This window comes from Eutrigla gurnardus (genome assembly GCF_963514095.1).
Source record: "Eutrigla gurnardus genome assembly, chromosome: 14".
NCBI lineage: Eukaryota > Metazoa > Chordata > Actinopteri > Perciformes > Triglidae > Eutrigla > Eutrigla gurnardus.
The window spans coordinates 1,382,480-1,405,788 of record NC_139937.1 but is presented as its reverse complement, the minus strand read 5'-3'; the positions used below and the strand labels follow the sequence as shown (position 1 = coordinate 1,405,788).

At 44.6% G+C, this 23,309-nt stretch overlaps 1 protein-coding gene across 2 annotated transcripts in view; it reads left to right on the top strand.

Annotated features, from left to right (window-relative positions):
• Nucleotides 1-10,986, top strand: part of LOC311024693 (nectin-2) — a 99,042-nt gene extending 88,056 nt beyond the window's left edge. Inside the window, exons 7-10 of one of the 2 annotated variants that reach the window (XM_084027221.1) lie at nucleotides 7,087-7,222; nucleotides 8,184-8,241; nucleotides 8,351-8,434; nucleotides 9,732-10,986. In XM_084027221.1, coding sequence (XP_083883347.1) covers nucleotides 7,087-7,222; nucleotides 8,184-8,241; nucleotides 8,351-8,434; nucleotides 9,732-9,938 — 485 coding nt within the window. In that variant the 3' untranslated portion in view covers nucleotides 9,939-10,986. Of the gene's footprint in view, nucleotides 1-7,086; nucleotides 7,223-8,183; nucleotides 8,242-8,347; nucleotides 8,435-9,731 lie in introns of both variants that reach the window. The other variant, XM_084027220.1, reaches the window with a different exon arrangement.
• The last annotated feature ends 12,323 nt before the right edge of the window (nucleotides 10,987-23,309 follow it).

Sequence of the window (23,309 nt, the reverse complement as noted above, 5' to 3'; positions counted from 1 at the left end):
TACACTGGCTTTCCTGTCTGTCAAATAATTGACTTTAAAATACTACTGCTGGTTTACAAAGCACTGAATGGTTTAGGACCAAAATACATTTCTGATCTTCTGCTGAGCTACAAACCATCCAGACCTCTCAGATGGTCTGCTCTGTGTCCCCAGAGTCAAAACCAAACATGTAGAGGCAGCCTTCAGTTTTTATGCACCACCTATCTGGAACAAACTTCCAGAAATCTGCAGGTTTGCTGCAAATCTCAGCTCTTTTAAATCAAGACTGAATACTTTTCTGTTTGCCGCTGCCTTTCAGTAAACAATACTATTTATGAACTTCTTGTGCTGCACTGTATTTTCTATTCCTTGATATTCTTCTTTTTATTTTATTTTTTAAATTTTAAACTTTATTTTATTATTGGCTTGTTTTAATGTTTTATGTAAAGCACTTTGAATTGCCCTGTTGTTGAAAGGTGCGATACAAATAAAATTGCCTTGCCATGATCCTAAAGATCATGGTCGCATTTTTCAACTTGCTGAAGTGCTCTGCGGTAATTTCCGACAGTTTCAGTCAACCATTCAGGCTCATCTCCTCTTCCTTCTCTCCAACTCCATCCTCCCCCTCCTCTGTGCCCCGTGGGAGAGTGGTGGTCTCTGGTTGACTGGCTTGGCCGGGCAGGCAAGGGTGAGCGATGGAGTGCTCACATAAAGGAAGGGATGGATGTATATCTGACTGGATGGTCACTGCATTGTTCAGCTGACAGAAACGTAGCTGACCTTTAACTGACTTTGTGGACCATCTCCTCATTCACAGTACAGAAACACACTACATGGACAGGACCGGAGACACAGAGCAGCTCTTGGCTCCAAATTTGGGCTTATTTTGTGCCTGTGCAGGTTTTTTCTCTTCCTATGTTTAAATATGCATGTAGACGTGTCTTTGTGTATGCACGAGATGTTTGTCTGGAGAGGAAAGTCAGCAGGGCAAAGGGCAGCGTGCAGACCAGTGTGTTTGTGTAAATGTGTCAGACAGAGTGATGAGGGTACAGCCGAAGATGCCAGCTGCTTCTGAAAAAAGAGTGTGGGTGCGTGAATCGTGCGTGTAGTTTGTATTTTGCAAAGGTCTATGGCCTTAATGTACTCTGTATGTGCGGGTAAGTGCTTGTCTAGTTTTATGTCCTTGGCAAAGAGTTGCAGGGATTTAAACAGGCCCAGCAGACGTCCAGCACACACACACACACACACTGTCACTAGAGCTGTCAATTTTTTCTCTATAATACTATTCAAAAATATTTATATTCTTATTATAATTTAATATTTAATATTCAAATTCAGCCTATTATTATTAACTACACAGGCTTATACGTTGCCAATGTCATTATCGTCAATGTGGTTGTTTTACTTCCTGTCCACTAGAGGGTGTTCCAAAAACATTACCAATAAATATGTTGAATAACCAACAGCTGACAGCTTTCTAGATAAGTAATAATTAAGAAATTAAAACAACCACATTGCCGTTCTCCTGAGGACGCTGTGCCCCCGTTGCCATGGCTACGCCCTTCTCCGTCAGTTCTACTTTCACCAGGCTTGTAGGAGATGAGCCAGAATCAATTACCAGCGATCCCCACACAATGCATGCCGGTTAGTTCACGATAACGCTAATCTCACGATATCAAGGCGGCCGCAGTTTTTAGAGCCAGGCGCTGCAGTTGCTCTCAACCGACTGCAAGCCCCGGGGCATGATGGGAAACGCCTGGCTCTTGCCTCATCTAAAAGCTGATTGGCTCTTAGTTTTGAGGACAAACAGCAGGTTTGGTAGAAAATGCAAATTTCCTGTGTGAGTCTAATATTTAACAGTAGATCGTGGGCTGTTAGTCTCATGTTAATAATGGATTGGATTTATATGGCGCTTTTCAAGATACTCAAAGCGCTCTGACAGGGTTCCGGGTTCCATTCATTCACACACAGTCATACCGGTGGTAGTAAACTACGATAGTAGCCACAGCTGCCCTGGGGCAGACTGACGGAAGCGTGGCTGCCATTCAGCGCCTGCGGCCCCTCCGACCCCCACCTCAAACATACAGCAGTCATACACATTCACACGAGGCAAGCTGGGTGAAGTGTCTTGCCCAAGGACACAACAACCATGACACAGTGACAAGGGCAGGGATCGAACCGCCGACCCTCCGAACATTGGCCAACCCGCTCTACCAACTGAGCCACAGTCGCCCCATGTTGTGCAATAAAAGTTCCGTCTGTTAACAAACATTTCTCATGTGGTTGATAATATTAATGAAAAGAGGTTATTTATATAGACCTTATTTAAACGAGATAAAAAGCCTTCGGTGTGCTTTAAGAGGCAGACATTTAAAAAAACACACCCAGACACACATTTAATACAGTATAACTGTCAAACTTACTTTTGTGCACTAGATTCAATGATACTACCTCAACAGCAGATACACTACTATACCATATAGTGTTTTATATACATACATTATGTTCATACATTACTTATATTTAGGGAAATTATTTTATACTTATGAAGCAACTGCAGCTGTATAACTTCCTGAGGGATCACCCTTTACAACCATTTACAGCGATACCAACGCTTTACAGCGGTACCAACGTTTCAAATGGTACCAACACTTTACAGTGATACCAACACTTTACAGTGATACCAATGCTATACAGCGCTACCAACGCTTTACAGCGGTACCAACGCTATACAGCGCTACCAACGCTTTACAGCAGTACCAACGCTTTACAGTGATACCAACGCTATACAGCGCTACCAACCCTTTACAGCGCTACCAACGCTTTACAGTGATACCAACGCTATACAGCGCTACCAACCCTTTACAGCGCTACCAACACTTTACAGTGATACCAACGCTTTACAGCGGTACCAACGCTTTACAGTGATACCAACGCTTTACAGCAGTACCAACGCTTTACAGTGATACCAACGCTATACAGCGCTACCAACGCTTTACAGCGCTACCAACGCTATACAGCGCTACCATCACTACCAACACTGTTACCAACACTTTACAGTGATACTAGTGTTTTACAGTGGTAACAGCGCTTTACAGTCTACCAGGGCTTTACAGTGGTATCAGTGCTTGACAGTGTACCAACGCTTTACAGTGATACCAACGCTTTACAGCGGTACCAACGCTTTACAGTGATACCAACGCTTTACAGCAGTACCAACGCTTTACAGTGATACCAATGCTATACAGCGCTACCAACGCTTTACAGCGCTACCAACGCTATACAGCGCTACCATCACTACCAGCACTGTTACCAACACTTTACAGTGATACTAGTGTTTTACAGTGGTAACAGCGCTTTACAGTCTACCAGTGCTTTACAGTGGTATCAGTGCTTGACAGTGTACCAGCGCTTTACAGTGATAACAGCGCTTTACAGTGATACCAGTACTTTACAGTGGTACCAACACTTTACAGTGTACAGGTGTGTCATCTGCGATTTGTGCACGTCGTTCCAACAGACTCCTACGTAACTGTGAATGTCATTATGTAAGTGAAGACTGGTGTGCTCCAAAGAGCTGTGTACCAGATACACCACTCAATCACAACTCAATCACCACTTAATCACCACTAAATCACAACTAACGATTTGAGGTTGGTAACCGACGATGTAATTTTAAAGGGACAGTTCATTGTGTGATTTACAGAATTTTAGAAATAAAAGGGTTTTTATTTACCTGATTGTTTGTATTAATGGGTAACAATGAACCATATATTTAAATCCAAAAGATGCATTGTGATTAATGGAGAATAGTGTCCAGGGCCGACACAGAGGGCACACTCCCCATTCACACACAAGCGCCACATCCCAACCCTTAAAACTGCCCACTTCTCCTGCAGCTCTCTCTTCTCTAGCCGAGGTTATCAGAATAGGAAGCACTGGCTTTCTACCTGAAACCCGCTGAGGGAAAAAGACTTTGGTTGGATAATGACACCTGCAAGATAAGGGAAGTGGAGGGGGAGGGGGGCTCCGATAGAGTTTTTTGTTGTTTATTGAGCCAAAATGGAGGAGGGAGCGGTGGGATGATAAACAGACAGCAGTGGAATGAGGAAGCAGTAACAGAAAAAGGCTGGAAAGAGCAGTCAGGTATCATATTTAGAATAAATGCTGCCCTGAAGCTGTTCAGCACTTTGCTTTTACAGCAGCACAGTGCCACCATGTGACAGATGGTTAACACTACATACTCTTGAGTTGAAGTGATTAGATGTGATGCATTTTGCCAAATTTCAGTGGCATCAGTTAGAACCTGAATGGCTGCTAGTAGTTCACAGTACGTCACCATTGTTTTGAGTTTTTTTATTCTTTTAATCTTCAGTGCACATCACCCCTCCCTGCTAATAACATCGCTGAATGGAAAACATCGAACCATTGTGGCTTTTGAAAATGCCACATTAACACTTCTTCATTCTTCAGTCCTTGTTAAAAACCTGTCAAATTATTTAGTATAACATATAGTACTGTAAATTTAAAGTTCATATTCTTTGTTCTTTTATAACCCAACGTTTTATAGGGGAGTTGAAACCAAAGTTTACAATACGCAATAAGTTCATGGTCAGACACTTTTAAGAGTCAGCCTGTTGCATGAATAATTCGTTTTCATTTCCTTCAGCCACCTGAATTTCCCCTCCAGCATAACAGCTGCTTCTCCTCATCACTTTATTACAGAATTGTTAGAAACCATCAATAACCATTTTGCTGTAAATCAAGTGTGTAATATATTACTGGAGATGACTGTTGATTATAAGAACAGAAATATGATGGTAATAGTATATTATACCAATATCCCAGAAAATATCTAGTCTCATATCACATTTTTTTGTTTTTATGTTAAATTTACCAAATATATACTATATAATTCACAATGAATGAACAGTCCCACGCAGAGTTGTATAAAGAGTATGTCTTACTAACAAAGCTACAGTGCTTATTAAAATCCTGGGATGATGCTTAAAGCAGAAGTCTAATTCTACAAAACAAATAATGTATAAATGAAACACATATTCCATTCTATGTGCGAGTGCTGTGGCAGTTTGTGTCCCTACAGAAGCATAAAACGACTTGAGATGCACCACATGTTGGTTTTTACGTTGATGGAAAGAGTATTTGTACTCCAGAGAATGAATCCAAACAACACAATTAACTCGGTTCACCCCGTCAAAATAAAATGTTCCGTTTTGTTGTATCCAGGGAGTCCTTTCCTTTCATCATTATATACTTTAGTGATTATTGTTGGGACTCTGATTGATTGATTTCTTTTTAAATGCCACGTCTTGTATTTCTGTCATCCCTTCCCTTAATGAATGCCTGTAGAGCCCATTGTGCAGCTGGTTCACAGAGACCTCCAAATACGGGCCTTGAATGACTTGGCACAATAAAAAAAAGCATAAAGGAGAGGAAATGCAAAGTTAGTGAGGGTCAGCAGTAAAATACGATTGCTGAGTCGTAATTAGTAGTAGAGAAAGAGATAATCACTGGGAGAATTTTGTCTGTGTGAAAAAATTTTTTTTGAAAATGTATTTATTTAAAAAAATATTTTTGGGACTTCAAAGTAGTGTATTGTTAGAGGAGAATTGTAATTACAGGACTGAAAACATTCAGTCATGACCCTTCCAATTACTAGGACTGGGGTTTGTTCTCATCAGATGAGCTTCAGATCCTCTCTGCCCTTTAACGCCCCTCATTAACATAATCCCCTGGGATTTTAGGGGGATAATGAGCCGGGTTGCACCTTCAGTAAACAGTGTGTGTGTGTGTGTGTGTGTGTGTGTGTGTGTGTGTGTGTGTGTGTGTGTGTGTGTGTGTGTGTGTGTGTGTGTGTGTGTGTGTGTGTGTGTGTGTGTGTGTGTGTGTGTGTGAGTGAGAGAGAGTCAGTTCATGTTCAGTGTGGACATGGTTCATTAGTGGAGCCTCTGCATGATTCATCTGCTTCATCTTAATCACCCATGTGACTCAACAGTCTAATCAAGAGCCTTCCTGTACTCACCAGCACAGTGTCTCACACACACACACACACACACACACACACACACTGCTGATTGTGTTTTTTAGAAGGCCACCCCTAGTCATGGTTACGGTGTGGAGTCATTTCACTTCTCTTACATGCACAATATGACTTCTCATTAATGTTTGTTAAATCAATGGTTCCCAACCTGGGGGGTCAAGGCCCTATGAAGGGTGTCACAAGATACATCTAAGTTAATAAACAAAATATGAAAGATAACAAAATATGGTTTGTTACTCACTTTCTATGACTTTCCTTTGAAGCTGCAGTTGGTACCATTTATAGCTCTAAAATGAGAGAGTGACAGCTGGGATCGGCTCCAGCTCCCCTCTGAATACTGGAAATGACCCAGCACGCCTTGACTATGCACTTGATTTATATTTGATCACTTTGACATTTTGATCTGAATTCACAAGCTGATTGGTTGCTTTAGTAAAATCTTGTGAGTGTCATTAGGAGGTGATGTGTGAGTGTATTCTAGTCCTGCTCAATGTGTAAAGTGTCCTGAGATGACTTCTGTTCGTGAATTAGGAGACTAAAAGGATTCTCTGTGTGACATGTACTTCTCTCTATAAAGGTAACTAACTGCAGCTTTAAAACAAGTGTTGAAGTTCATTATTTTCCAAATGTATTTGTGCATGATATTATATTATTGTACACACATGTACAAACATACTAAACTCAGAGACATTCCCTCACAGTGCACCAAAGTGCAAAGCTTTCAGCTCCATCCCAATGGCCTTCTTCTTGTCCTTTAAAGGAATCATTTGAGAAAGATCCATACAACTCTCATATTTGTTTATTGGTTCTGAGCCATTGCTAGGCAACTAGTGAAGACCCCAGGAATCAACTGATCCCAGCCAAGGATTGATCCAGTACATGAATCCCCTTCTTTGTTGTATGAATTTAACAAACAGGATGTAAGATGTTCCCTGTGGTTGTGCTAAGCTAAGCTAAGCTAACCATGTTCACGGACTTCTGCAGGTAAAGAAGGAACTCATGTTACTCCTGATCTTTGCTAATTGTGTTTTCTCTTCTTTGTCCAGATATCCGCCTCCCAGAGAAGGGTGCTACGACAGGCAGCATCATAGGAGCCATCATCGGAGTCATAGTCCTCCTGGCCATCGTTGGAACAGCCATAGCGATGTACCGCAAACACCGTCACAGCAAACTCAGCGGAGAGTGAGTATCTGTCCTGAGTGTGTGTGTGATTACAGTTGTTGTGTGTCTGCATGTCCGGCTGTGTGTTTGTGATTACAGTTGTTGTGTGTCTGCATGTCTGGCTGTGTGTTTGTGATTACAGTTGTTGTGTGTCTGCATGTCTGGCTGTGTGTTTGTGATTACAGTTGTTGTGTGTCTGCATGTCTGGCTGTGTGTTTGTGATTACAGTTGTTGTGTGTCTGCATGTCTGGCTGTGTGTTTGTGATTACAGTTGTTGTGTGTCTGCATGGCCAGCTGTGTGAGTGTGATTACAGTTGTTGTGTGTCTGCATGTCCAGCTGTGTGTGTGTGTGTGTGTGTGTGTGTGTGTGTGTGATAACAGTTGTTGTGTGTCTGCATGTCTGGCTGTGTATGTGTGATTACAGTTGTTGTGTGTCTGCATGTCCGGCTGTGTGTTTGTGATTACAGTTGTTGTGTGTCTGCATGTCCGGCTGTGTGTTTGTGATTACAGTTGTTGTGTGTCTGCATGTCCGGCTGTGTGTTTGTGATTACAGTTGTTGTGTGTCTGCATGGCCAGCTGTGTGTGTGTGATTACAGTTGTTGTGTGTCTGCATGTCCAGCTGTGTGTGTGTGATTACAGTTGTTGTGTGTCTGCATGTCTAGCTGTGTGTGTGGGATTACAGTTGTTGTGTGTCTGCATGTCCAGCTGTGTGTGTGTGATTACAGTTGTTGTGTGTCTGCATGTCCAGCTGTGTGTGTGTGATTACAGTTGTTGTGTGTCTGCATGTCTAGCTGTGTGTGTGTGATTACAGTTGTTGTGTGTCTGCATGGCCAGCTGTGTGAGTGTGATTACAGTTGTTGTGTGTCTGCATGTCCAGCTGTGTGTACTATTTGATCATCTCGTGGTCCATTAGAGGAAGTGCTGCGCTGCACCTCTCATATTTTTGTGACTCACCAGACTGCTGTGTGTGTTTGTGTTTCAGCGCCCCCCCCAAGTACAAGCCCCCTCCCCCCAAGAAGACCAGCAGCTCTGCTATTAGAGTGAGTCACTGCACAACAGTACCATTCAGTGACAATGTGGCACGTTGTTCTACACACAGTAAAGGCAACAGATTGTGAAATGTTGTGTCCACGTGTGCATCCTCAGCAGCCCAACACAAGTCCTGCCCCGGTGGCCGAGACCAGAGCCCTGCAGGACCAGGACTACAGTACCCAGAGTGCTGAGCCAGTCACGGTAAGGAAGCATGTGTGTGACGTACACTCTCTTCACTGTCCAGTCGACATCATTCATTCTTCAACGACACTGAGAATGCACACACACTTGTTCAGCTCACTTTTGATCAAGTCTGAGGTTGTCTCCAGTTTTATTCCTTAATTACAACCATGTTATTAAATATTGTGCAACCAGACTTTGCTAAATTAAAGAAACGCTGTCCAACGTAGAGAGGGAACACCTTACAACATACACAGCGACACAAACCAAATATGATCAATATGAGGCAGGGTTTGATCGACACATGTGGAAACTTGTAACTCTGTTTTAAGCTTTTCCACCCATAAGAACCCAGATCCATTTTTCCTTAAGGAAAATCTATTTTATTAATAATTTCAATAATTTGACATTATTTTATGACATTTGTTTAAATGCGCTTTGCATACAACAACAGAAGATACATAAAATGAAAATAACTGCATCAGCCTCATTGACTGAGCAGCTCATTACTCTTTTTGTTGTTGTGATAAAAGACGTCACATCAGCTTTTCTGTTATAGAAATGTGTTCAGAACAGTTCAAATATAACAAAGGTTTGGGTATTAAAGCATTACAATCATTAAATGTACCTTTAGTAACAAAAACAAGCCTTTTGATATCAGCCAGATCTGTCACACGTGCATGTACATGTCACTAAGGAGTCGAGGCGTTAAAGTGTTTGACCACTGAGTCACCATGGGTTCTTCAGGGTCATGGGGATTTTGAGATTCAGGTTGGAAAGGCTTCCTGAAAAACGTACATTCAACTCACCAGATCTTTCATTCATTTGAACTGTAGTCGAATATGTAAATGAATGGACATGAAATATGTAAACTAATGGATAATAATAATAATAATATTAATAATAATAGTAGTAATATAAGATACCAGAGGTCTGGTATCAAGCTGATTAAATGTTGGGTAATGGTGTGTGTGTGTCTGCTCACAACTGCAGTAATGTTAGAAAATACTGATTAGATTGAGGACACAGTGTAAGGAGTGATCTATTAGCTTTTGCCAGAATATTATGTTTTATTTTTTTCAAGGCTTCCCTCATTAAGCCAAGGAGGTCTTTGATAATACATGAATGGTTCAAAGTCGCTCCATCAGAAGTAGAAACATATTCACCTTGAAGTGCTGTGTCAAGTTGCACCGATGTGTTTGGCTGCTGTGGGATGAGACAGCAGGTTTCTCTTAATGAACATGCAGACAGACTCTATATATTACGACTGATTCACACATGAAGGGTGACATGCTTGCTGTTGTCTTTTTGCTGGCAGAACCTGGATGCCTACCACGACGAAGATGACTATGGTGCAGATGAGAGGGAGCATTACTACTCTGCTGCCCCCTCTGGCTGGGATGATCCCGGCAACAACGAGGTCCCGCCTCCTTACATGCGCACAGACAGCGACCCCCAGGACTATCACCAGGGCCCCAATGTCAACCGCGGGGAGAGCTTTGTGTCCTCCGCCATGTTTGTGTGAGAAGACACAGTGTGTGTGTGTGTGTGTGTGTGTGTGTGTGTGTGTGTGTGTGTGTGTGTGTGTGTGTGTGTGTGTGTGTGTGTGTGTGTGTGTGTGTGTGTGTGTGTGTGTGTGTGTGTGTGTGTAAATACATGTGAGTGTATGAGTAAGCGTTTCTCCAGGCTTACCCAACAAAGAGATAGCTTGAGCTCTGTGAATGTGAATCGTATGCCTCTTCATTTTGAAGTCTGTGCTACAAAGACAGAGTTCTGTTTTGCCATTTTAAGAATATTTATCTGCGGTCAGATAACCAGTACTATGAAATAATCAGGTTAATTTGTGTGTTGCAACTTTTTGAGAATTTGACCTTTTTTTAAAAACCCTGATCACCTGTGTAAATGTTTGATTTTAATGTTTTATTTCATGATGTTACATCTTTCTTTCCTTGTGAGCATTGACAGATAACAACTGAAGATCTTGGGACTCATAGGACGGGATTGGCCTGTAGCATTCTTACTGTAACATGTGCTTGTTGTTTTTTTCCTACTTGCATCCATCCATCCGTAAAGCCATAGTCAACACTTCTCAGTTGCACAAACAACGAGGAAGAACAGTGCTGTAGATTTTGGGAATGTATGTTACTTGAAAACTTTTGTGCCTTTTTTCAGTTTGTCTGCCAGCAAGCTCAGCTGGATTAGGGTAAATCTGGATTATGTCCATGAAATCTGTTGCAATTCATCTCCCTAGTGGAGGATTAAATTGTTCTTTATGGGGTTCAAACAGGGGTTGACACAGAGCCTGCTAGTATACTGATATGTCCATCCTTTATCAGGGTCAAGGGTTAAACAGGTTAGTCCCAATTTGTTCTGCTTCATCGTAAACCCAAAGGTGTCTCTGTGTGTGTTGGTGCCATGCCGACCTATTTATTTTTTATCAAATGTTATTTTGAGAAACATGATGCATTTGATCTTTTACTCAATGATGTTGATTTTAATAAATATTGCTCTTCATTAATTATGTTTTGAAATTCATCTTGCAGTTGTTGATTCAATAAACTTTTACATTCTGATCCTGGTTCAATGAATATACTGTAGTTATTCATTCTTTGCAGATGTCTTTCACCTTAGTTGTAATTTCACCATTTCACCATGTGGTGACAGTATGGGTTTGAGGGTTTATCTCAACAGAGCAGTCGCATCCATGACTAGCACATGGTAATACAAATGGATCGTATTGTGGGATGTGAGTGTTTTAGTGGTGAGTGGCTGCTGTCCTTCACTACATTCATCTGGAGAGTGTAACGGAGAGTAGAGGCTCAAATGGCAGTTAGACTGCAGCTGCAGTAGCTACACACGGCCGTTAGATGGCTCCACAATAGATTACCAGAAACTGGAAAAGATGCTTTACTGTAGCACACCTGATGCAGAGGCAGGCCCCTCGTTCTCTGCCCCCCCCCCCCCCCCCCCCCCCCCCTCATGTCTGACTCATCTGTTTCTATCTTAAGCTGCATTTCCTCCAATGCCGTACTCGCATGAGTCCATGCCAAAGTCTGCTCGCACCAGAAGAGGGCCATTTTTAGATCGCCGTGATTCATTTCCAGAACGGAGACTGCACCAAAGGAGCCAAAATGTGCAACTCTAACACGCATCCCCCTCCTGCGCCACGGACTCGCACGTTTAGACCACTCGTGTCCTGCAGCTTCTCCACCTTAATGGTGTGAGTGCAGCGGCGTGCTGAGTGCCGGGCCTGCTGCAGACTGGCCTCCCACTGCAGAGGAAGGTGAACCTGAGCAGCAGCCACCATGACTCTGCAGTCTGCTCTCTGCCTGCATTCTGATCACATAGGTAGATGGGAGATGAGGATTCCAAGAAGAAGTGAATGTGTTCAGAGTTTCCTGCTGACATCATGGATTTAGCCACTGCAGACCAAGGTCAGCTCACTCTGCAGAAGCACTGGAAAAACTTTCACTCCGTGTTCCACTCTCTGTTAAACATGATTATTTATTGATAAGATTTCCTTTCTGCCATAGTTGAGCTGCACTACCCTATGCTGCCTTTGCAGTGTACATTAAGGTGCTTGCTATATTAATGTCTGGATCAAAAGATATGATCTGGGGATTGAACAGGAGTCGTATCTCTCTCTAACGGTTCCATTCGTATTGATGAAAGAGTTGCAGTGGTGGGAATGAACCCACTCGGTGCTCAGATGGATGACATTAGAATTCAATATGTTGGTTCATAGAATGTTAGGGGGACCAATTAGAGTTGAATTTAATAGAGCAGGATCAAGGACACTGTTCTCACACTTCACCGTGTTCCTTTTTCTGTAAACTAGCAGTTGCAGCATTATGGGATTAGCCGACTTTGTGAATCGGCAGCCAGGTAATGAGTGAGGGAGAAGGCAGAGAATAAACCTCTCATGCCTTCAATGCTGCTAAGCTGGTTAAAAATAGAGGCAGAAGAGAGGGATTGAGGCAATCGGGGTGGACAGAAAAGATTGGGGGGGGGGGGGGGGGGGTAGAAACGGCTGATTTGCCTCCAAGCGAAGTAGGTGAGGCGACCTTGACTGTCAGTAGTACCAAACCATGCATCACGGGTCCACGTCGAACTTGTGCGCTGCAGCAGCGGCCTGATGGACAAACACTGGCAGCCTCATCATGTGCATGACGATGATAAGCATGTTTGGTTGCATGCTGTTGGCGTGGATGGTGAGTAGAGACACCCACGCGTTTATAACACAGGCCTGTTTCAGCTCAACGAGGCGGAGGACACCTTGAATGACCTTGAACATCGATTTGAAGAGCTAGAAAATAAATACACTAAAGCTCCCTGTTAGATTTAAATAGCAATTTGACAAACCATACTGACATGAAACATATTCAGTTCAGTGTGGCAGCACCTTTAACCTTTAACAGCCTATAAGGGGATGGAATGAATACATGACCCATGTTGTTTATTTTAGCTGCTGATATTCAGGAAATAAAGTGTGAGTTGTTTGAGAAGACTACAAATGATGTATCCATGATTGTGGTGTTCTCATTGTGACTTTCTCACCTGGTCTCTGCTTAATTTCTCCTCATCTCTCTATCTTCTTTCTTTCTTTTTTTTTGTTTGCATGCCATCATCTCTAAACGGGTGTAATTCTGTAAACACCAGGCCAGAAGGACAAACTGTGTGAGAGGAGAGCCGGAGCACGAGGGAGGCCAGAACACTGGCACCATGCTGAATGACACCGTCAAGACGCCCTCGCAAGAGGGGAGGCATGTGAGTCTGGAGAGGAATGGAAAGAGAGAGAAACTGATAGAGCGGGTGAAGTAGATAAGGGTCACAGGCTGTGAAGGAAGCAGAGAGAGAGAGAGAGAGAGAGAGAGAGAGAGAGAGAGAGGCTTTGGGGATTAAAGAGGAGATGAAGGTAGAGGGCAAACAAGGCCAATGGACAGCTGGGAGAGGCCTGGCTCAGCTCAGATTGGTTCAAATGTTACTTGTTTCCCAAAGTTACACATTGGCTCACTGCTCTGATTAGTTCCATACATGAGGAGTCCGCCCAATGGGCAAACCTGACCGTTTGCAATGACATTGCAGTATTTCTTTGCAACAGTAAAAGGTGATATTTAAACGGAGTACGATCACATGATGTGTGAAGCAACGAGCAGACAAACGGTGTCATCCAACAGACAGATAATGGTGCTCCAGTGGTATTCAATAGTACAGCACTTTGCTGTCTACATGCCCGAGGCCTCACCAGCACTGACGTATAGTGAATTCAGCTTCAGCGTGTTGTCTATTTCTCTACAGAGTGAAGTCATTTACAATATCACATGCTAGAGTCCGAGTTTGAACCCCATTTCAATCGTTTTGTCCAGGAAAAGGTGACGACCATGTTTACAGAATGATTGCCGTCATGAAAGAATCCTTCTCAAAAGTTGCACAGATTCACTACTAAAGTCAAGCACTTCACATCTGTTTTATGAAATAGATATTTGAACAAAGATGACCAGGATAAATTATCTCTAATGGACAATAAAAGTGAGCCAATAAAAGGAGCGCCACTCTGGCCACAAATGGTAATTACAGAAAAATGGCAAACTCTAGGATTTATTCAGTAGCATAAGTAGGCCAGAGTCACAAAGCTAGTGATCTGTCTAAGTAAGTTAGTTCCAAAGAACATTCCATCTAAACTGAGGGAACAGTAGCCAACATAAGGTTGTACCAGACCACGTTGCCTGAGCAACCAAAGCTTGCGTGTGTTGAATTGTTTAAATGTTGATCCATTAAGCTTTGACGTTTTTCTAAGAGGCAGAATGTGTCATTTCAAGTTCCATAGTCACCCATTAAAATTATCATTTTTTTCAGTTACAAAAAGTTTTTTCAGTGGAAAGTATTACTTATGTATTAAGTAACATCAAAGATTATGAAAACATTGAATCCAGATCTCAATGTTGAGCGATGATGTTGCAGATAGCAGAGTATTGTGGATAGGGAGTGTTTGCTGGTGCAACCATGTGTCTGTGTGACATTTGCAGCCGTTATTATGCCAGGTGCTTTAAAATGATGTTTACTATTTAATGCTGACAAGTCAAGTTGCATCATGTCTCTATCTTCTGGGGGACTCTTAACCGTCTCCACATGTCTTCATATAAAGGGATGGGCTGTCCATCGACTTCCTTGCCGGGCTCACAGCCAACCCACAGAGGATTCTTCCTCTAACTCGCTGCTCAGTTGTTGTCAGCGTAGTGCTGTTGCTGTGTGCAGGACTCCATCGTCCCGTGTTGAAGTGTGTGAGAGGATCGTGTGACAGATGGAGAGTGACGGAGAGGTGGCTGTGTTACATTCCACATTCTTCGCCTCACTCTCCTCTGTGATCTGGAATGTACCAACAGTACTTTCTCCTAGCACCTCCCAGTTTCCCTCTCTGTCTTTCCATTGTCTCTTTTATTTGTGCTTGTGTTTACTGAAACAACTGTTATTTTCCTTAATCTGCTCACGTTGTGCTGAGTCCTAGCTCTTGTCCATTCAAACAGAGGAGTGTCCTCTCTCTCCTCCAATTCCAGCCTTCAGGGCTGCCTGCAATTGGAGGCAGTGGGGTGCAGCGCACACATGTGGACGTCCTTGTGCATGGCTGGCAGGAGACCTTTAGTCCTCATGACGTACACACATGTACGATGAAGATGTCGCAGCTTCAGTCAGCGGGATGAGACGGCAAACGACGGGGTCACACTGCTCCACTTTAGCTGTTCAGAACCTGGGACGGTAATTCATCCTTGTATGATGATCAGTCATATGCAATAAAACCTGACACATGTGCTAAAGTGCCATAAACTCTGGACTGATCCAGCATAAATCATTGGTGTTCTGTATATTGCAGGATGCTAACATTGTCCAGATTTACTGGTGGCATATAATCAGATAATGGCCACCGCACTGTAGTGAGGTACCATTTATTAAGATTGAAGTTTGAACTAACGGCTTTATAAATGCTAAATAAATCCTTTTCTGTTGTTGATGTTTGAGCTGCTAGGCTCCTGCTTGACCTTGGGAACACGTATTTAACTCTCAGCCCACTTTAAAGCTTTTTCCTCCAGAGCTTTGGGTCGTATCGCACTCCTTAAGAGAACTCTGGGTGTAAAACCGCAGCATGGAGGTTCATAGTTGGTCATTGTGCTTGTTGCATGTGGATCTGTGGATGGAAGCTATATCTCTGCAGTAATGTATTCATCCTCATGGAGCTAGGTAGACGAATAATCAAAAGAAAAGCCACTGGAATCAGGACCCAAATCAACTTCTACACCACAGTCCATCGTGGACGAATAAACGCTGCAGTGAATCTGTGAATATAAAAAAAGTTGTGTATAATGTAATCAGGACGACTTCCAATAGAGGTAACCTGCACGTCGACGTCACTCTGTGCTTCATTATGTGTGTTTGCGATTGAGTGAGTAAAACCAGCACAGAACTAGATGTTTCATTCCCCGGTGATGATGACACAACATCGAACAACCGAGTGCCTCTTGGGTACTCATCCCCCCTCCCCCTCATTTGATTCAATCCAAAATCACATTTTCTGGGCACATGTGCGACCTCGCCATCTCATACGCAAACACACACACACATTCAAGCGGCTGCCGTGAAGAACGAGTTGCTTCCTCTGAGTGATGAGTGAAGAGTCAGAGTGAACACGCTGTGATTTAGGAGCAGGACGTGTAGCATGTTGCATGATAGCGTGCTAACACGTGGCATGAATCATGACTTATTTGTGTGTTAGAGCTACTCAGGTTAATGAGGTGTGTGTGTCCAGATGTTTTGTTCCTCCGTAATCCTCTCAGCTCACGATGTTTGAAACATCAATGAAATCTAGAAGCAAAGTCTGCAGATGTCACAAGGACACATAGACTTCTATCCTCATCACATTCCTGTCTGTCCCTCAGTTCTATTGTCAAGTAGATTGAGTTCAACCTCTTAGCATTAGTAGTCTGTAGATCAACAGTATGTAATACGGCAGTGCTTAATCCTAATTGACCTCTCACCTCTGCCTCAGGCTGAGTAATGTGGCTGACGCGTCACCATGAGACAAACAGCTGGATTGTGGCGAAGTAACTGTTGCCAGGCGCGCCACACGGGCTGCATGCATAGGTCCAGTCTGGAAAATATGTTTTGTAATGTCGCTTATTAGATTGGACCTTTCATTGGTGTCGTATGGTCTTCATGGAGATGGCTCTGTTGTCTCCTCAGCTATTTCCAAATCCAAAATGAATTGCCATCATCATCATTTAAAGACTTTCAAACTACATTGCAGTAAAGCCATAACAATGGCACAATATGTTAATGCTCTGATATTTGGTTTAGAGCTGACAATGCCAATTATCTTTGAAATGAAGTAATCTGTAGATTTTTAATTTAAAGTTGTTTATGGTCATTTTAGATTAGTCAGAAAATGTCCAAGAAGAAGTACAAGGATGAGTACAACCATATGTTCAGTGATCATGTTTGAGAACATTGAATCATTAAAAATGATTAAATAAAGATATTGCTATTCTTAATAATAACTATTGTTATTATTCTTAATTGATTATTTCAAAAGAGGGCTGCACGGTAGTGGGTAGCACTGTCGTCTCACAGCGAGAGGGTCCCGGGTTCAATTCCCGGGTCAGACCCAGGTTCCTTCTGTGTGGAGTTTGCATGTTCTCCCTGTGTAAGTGTGGGTTCTCCATCCGGGTTCTCCGGCTTCCTCCCACAGTCCAAAGACCTGCAGTATGAGGATAGGTTCATTGATGACTCTAAACTGCCTGTAGGTGTGGATGTCTGTCTCTACATGTCGGCCCTGTGATAGACTGGTTACCTGTCTGTCTCTACATGTCTTTAAAATGCTGCATTATGCTGCATTTTCCATTATGAATGAAAGGAATGGAAGCCATTTTTCACTGCAGGGAATCGCGCATGCGCACTGGCGTCATTTCGAAAATTCGAATAATACGTCATAATACACAAAAAATGTTTACATAACTTTTCGTACGTTTCCATACGAAAATTCATGAGAATACGTTGGTTTGGGAGACGGCAATGAAGTAAATCGTTGGTGAGGGAGCGTGTCCTATTTCCAAGTCCGGACTCCCTTACCGATGCAGGATACTTGGCAGCCCGGTTCTGGAAAGCTGCAGGCCCTCGGTAGATCGCCTCTTCCCGGAGCTGCTCCGTAACGGGCCCCCACAGTGCAGGATCCCCAGGGAGTAGAGGCGTTGAGGTACAGGGGCTGCTCGCAGATTGACGAGCGGCTCAGATGGCAGTGAGACTCGAGACCCATCACCACTTCCCTCAACGGTCGCACTCGCAGCAGAATCTGGGCCGTCGGTTGAAGATGCTAGCTCTTCGCTCTCCAGGCTGTGAACATTAGCTAGCGCCGGCAGTGAAGAAATGTCCTGGCTAGCTGAGCTGTCCTCGTTCACGGAAGCTGCCTTAGCAGAACAGTTGGTAACTGGAGTGAAGAAATTACCTATTTTCGGTATATACATTACATTTTCTGCGTTTTTGATGTCCTTCTCCTTTTTTAATTCCCGTTTGGCGCTCCCACTTAGCTTCTCCATGTCTGCATTTTTTGTGTTGCGTAGAGAGGTGCCTGACGTCATGCAACCCGCTCAGTGCACGTTGATTGACATCACCTTTGACCCGCCTCATACGGGCTGACTGTGACTGTGACAGGCAGGGGCAGGGTCTCTGTGCAGCGCAACGGCTCCGGCGGACAGTTTAACAGCGAGAGATAACCAGATATTTTGCTTGTGCCCTCACTGCCCTGGGCCCTTTAGAGGTCGTGGGCCCCCTGGGCAATTGCCCAGTTGCCCATATGGTTAATCCGGCCTTGATTACGGCAGGTAGGTAATCAGTCAAGTCAAGCCAGCGGAAACAACAAGGACCAGTAGTAAGACAGGAAACCACAAAAACTACAAAATAAAACAGGAAATTAACCAACGGAAAACACAGATCATGACAATGGCAGTCTTAATGTCTCTACATGTCGGCCCTGTGATAGACTGGTTACCTGTCTGTCTCTACATGTCGGCCCTGTGATAGACTGGTTACCTGTCTGTCTCTACATGTCGGCCCTGTGATAGACTGGTTACCTGTCTGTCTCTACATGTCGGCCCTGTGATAGACTGGTTACCTGTCTGTCTCTACATGTCGGCCCTGTGATAGACTGGTTACCTGTCTGTCTCTACATGTCGGCCCTGTGATAGACTGGTTACCTGTCTGTCTCTACATGTCGGCCCTGTGATAGACTGGTTACCTGTCTGTCTCTACATGTCGGCCCTGTGATAGACTGGTTGCATGTCTGTCTCTACATGTCGGCCCTGTGATAGACTGGTTGCCTGTCTGTCTCTACATGTCTCTCTGTGATAGACTGGTTACCTGTCTGTCTCTACATGTCTCCCTGTGATAGACTGGTTACCTGTCTGTCTCTACATGTCTCCCTGTGATAGACTGGTTACCTGTCCAGGGTGTACCCTGCCTTTGCAGCTGACAGCTGGGATCGGCTCCAGCCCCCCCCCCCCCACCACCTTAATAGAATAGCCCTGAATAGAGGATAAGTGGTAGACAATGGATGGATGGATTATTTCAAAAGTGATTAATTAATTGGTGTTTCAGCAGCATTTTGTTCAATACTCAAAAAATAATGTTTTTTTGTTTGTGGTTTAGTCCCAGCATCCTCTCTGTTCTCACCTTGTTGCTCTGAGGATGTTAGTAACCTGTGATTTACCGCTATAACATGTCTGCAGCACTTTATATGGAAACATGATGGTCCCCCGGGTTTTCTCAAGGATACCATTTTGCGTGTGTGCGTGTGTGTGTGCGTGTGTGTGTGTGTGTGTGTGTGTGTGTGTGCAGTTGTGCGAGCTGCATATCACCCCCATGTGATGGCATGCATAACCTTGGGAGTCTTCCCTTCCTCTAAGCATCATGGGACGGCTCAGAGGACAGGGAATTAGCCAATGAGCTGTTAGGGTCACCTCAGTCACATTATGCCACTCGCACACACACACACAGATGTTCAAAGTGGAAATGCATATGTAAGACGGAAACATCTAGGGCAGAAAAAAGTCGAGTGTAAGTGACGCGTTACAGCTAAAATTAGACCATTGAGTCGGCATGCAAGGGAGGAAGAAGGGAAGGATAGAAGAGAGAGAGAAGCCAAGGAACGGAAACATGGGAGTGTGTTGAGGACAGATGTTGTAAAAAGGACTCGTGTGTTGTGTAGCATTTCTGCACAATCGATATTTCTTCTGGGGACTCTAACAATAATAATAATAATAATAATAATGTAGGCGACATTTAACTAAAAGTAAAAATGTCAGTTATTTTAAGAGCAAAATAGTCAGCAAAATAAATATGCAATTAATATAATTAAGCCTGTTCCATAAATAATGCCCTCCTAAAAACTGCTACTGCTGCTCATAGATGTGAGCATGTTCATTTAGCTCTCCTCACACTTACACATCAGTAGTCTATAACAGTTATGGCCGAGTTATCGGAGGAGATCGTGGTGTACTCTGATTAGCATCCAGGCTGGGGGCTGGGGCTGGAGGCTGGGGGCTGGAGGCTAGAGGCTGGGGGCTGGAGGCTAGAGGCTGGAGGCTGGGGGCTGGAGGCTAGAGGCTGGAGGCTGGGGGCTGGGGCTGGAGGCTGGGGGCTGGGGCTGGAGGCTGGGGGCTGGAGGCTAGAGGCTAGAGGCTGGGGGCTGGGGCTGGAGGCTGGGGGCTGGAGGCTAGAGGCTGGAGGCTGGGGGCTGGGGGCTGGAGGCTGGGGGCTGGAGGCAGGAGGCTATGGACTGGGTGCTGGGGGCTGGAGGCTGGAGGCTGGGGGCTTGGGGCTGGAGGCTTTGGAGTGGGGGCTGGGGGCTAGGGGCTGGAGGCTGGAGGGTATGGAGTGGGGACTGGGGGCTGGGGGCTGGGGGCTGGAGGCTGGAGGCAGGAGGCTATATGGACTGGAGGCTGGGGGCTGGAGGCTATGGACTGGGGGCTGGAGGCTGCGGACTGGGGGATGGAGGCTGTAGGCTGAGGGCTGGAAGGTGGAGGCTGGAGGCTGGAGGCTGGGGGCTGGGGCTGGAGGACGGGGGCTGGAGGACGGGGGCTGGAGGCTTGAGGCTGTGGACTGGGGGCTCCTGGCAGTATTCTAAAGCCATAGTACATTGCAGTGACTCCAGCCTTAAAGGAAAACACCACCGCATTTCCATACTGAACTATGTTCTGCTCTGATCTTAGACGAGGTGATACATACCTCCCTCTCCTCTGTGCGTGCACTCAATGGCTCTTGCGCGCACTCCGCGCAGCGCTAATTTGCTAGCATGTAGCTTGTCCCAGTATATTCCTTAGGATCCAAAGGGGGGTGAAGTTAGAAGCGACCAAGCACTTCCACTTTGTCCCTATTTAAATACGGTTACGTGAGTAGTTACACGACCCAAGTTTGGTTACACAAAATGAAACATGCCAATTTTTCTAAGCGGATAACAAGGATAACTATATAGTATGGCGGAATAACAACTGGAAGCACTTCGACGTCGGCGCAGTAATATCATCACTCCCCTCCCCCTCTTACTTCTGTCAATAGAACCTACGTGACCTGCACGCCGTCGCCTGCACTACCTGTAGTAGTTTGTGCACAGTTGAGGAAGCATCAGGTTGTAGTAAGATAGTTTGTGAAAAATCAAACATCATGGTTATAACGTGCATCGTACAGGGTTGTGAAAACAAGCAGAAGGTATATAGTCCCGTCATGTTTTGAGTGATGATATTACTGCGCCGACGTTGAAGTGCTTCCAGTTGTTATTCCGCCATACTATATAGTTATCCTTGTTATCCGCTTAGAAAAATTGGCATGTTTCATTTTGTGTAACCAAACTTGGGTCGTGTAACTACTCACGTAACCGTATTTAAATAGAGACAACGTGGAAGTGCTTGGTCGCTTCTGACTTCACCCCCCTTTGGATCCTAAGGAATATACTGGGACAAGCTACATGCTAGCAAATTAGCGCTGCGCTGCGCGGAGTGCGCGCAAGAGCCATTGAGTGCACGCACAGAGGAGAGGGAGGTATGTATCACCTCGTCTAAGATCAGAGCAGAACATAGTTCAGTATGGAAATGCGGTGGTGTTTTCCTTTAAGGAGACAAATGGAGCCACTTCTCTGCATCAGGGAGAAACACGTTGGAATCTAGTTTGTTCTTGAGATGATAGAAGAAGGTTGCACATAAAAATTTGATGTGAAATGCATACATGATCAACATCACGCCTTCCCTCTCCTTTCCCCTCTCTTTACCTTGCAGCTGGAGGTTTGGGGGTTTTACTGACTGTACCTTCCATACCCGTATCTCACACACAACCCCCGGTCTTGTGCAGATGTGTGTGGCGTGTGTGATCGATGAGTAATGTGACGAGGAATGGAAGGGGGGAGGGAATGAGGGAGGGGAGCTGCTAGTTGCCAGGGCGACCTGCTGCATTCTCCAGGGTCACTTGACGGGGGTGACTGACAGCTAGCATTCCCTTTATTATTCAGTACTTCACCTTCTGTGGATGTGGAGTAACGAGTGTTTGTCTTATGATCGATGTCATATCCTACAGTACCTGTCATACACAGGACACAGGACACACTCACACACACCAGCACGCTCACACACACCAGCACGCTCACACACACCAGCCACTTCCATGTGGGCTGCAGCCTGGAACGGTATGTGTGAGTGCACACAGAGGGAGCAGAGCAGTGGCCAGCGGAGAGCTTACCCAGTCACACACACACACACACACACACACACACACACACACACACACACACACACACACACACAGGGAACAATGTCTGCCAGTAAGGAGCACACAGCCTTCTCTTTCTGTCAGAATGGAGCTAAGGAGAAGGGCACGGATACACATCCAAAAGGCCAAGCCTGTGGGACGGAAGGCACTGAAACACACACGCACACGCACATACACACACACACACCCACACACACACACTAAGCTAAGCTAAGCTAAGCTAAGCTAAAATAAGCTAAGCTAAGCTAAGTTATGCACGCCCAGCTGACATATGCTCAGAAGACAAATTAACTGCTAGAATTAGCGTGTTGAGGCATATTTCTTTTTCTGCATTCTTCATCTTTTAGTGTGTGTGTGTGTGTGTGTGTGTGTGTGTGTGTGTGTGTGTGTGTGTCACAGTAGAGAGGGGCGGTGGGGCGAGCCTACGTCCCACGTCTGAGGTGACTGGGTGCAACGATAATGAAAACATTGCTGAGGTTGCCGAGCTAGCATAGCGTCGGGCTAGCACTCCATCACACTGACTCATTGGGCACAGCAGCAGGAGCCGCCGCCCACACACACACACACACACACACGCACACACACACACCCACACACACTTCTAGTCCCACAGCTGGATGGTGCACACAGAAATATGCTGACGCACACAGATGCCAACATATTAAGAAACACTGGAGTCTTTATTTCTTTGGTACTGGTCTCTCACTTAATATAAAGACACACACACACACACACACACACACACACACACATACACACACACACACACACACACACACACACTTGTGCGTACTCTCACTCTATCATCTTGAACAGAATGGGTCCTCAGGCTTTTGTGGAGATGATCCAGGTTCTAATCATACACGAGAGATTTTGGCGTTGATGCCTAAAGTATATTAAGTGCTGTCAATCTTCTCATTCAGCTCTCAGCCAGACAGTTGATAAGAATATTCCAGTTTCACAATTTCTCCAGTCCCAATACATCTGTGACTCCCTTCTCTCCTCTCCCGACTTCAAGCACAATATTTCGCGGCCGCATTATTTCTGCACCTAAATCTGGGCCGCCTGCCTCTCTTTCATCCCTTTCAGAGAAATTCTT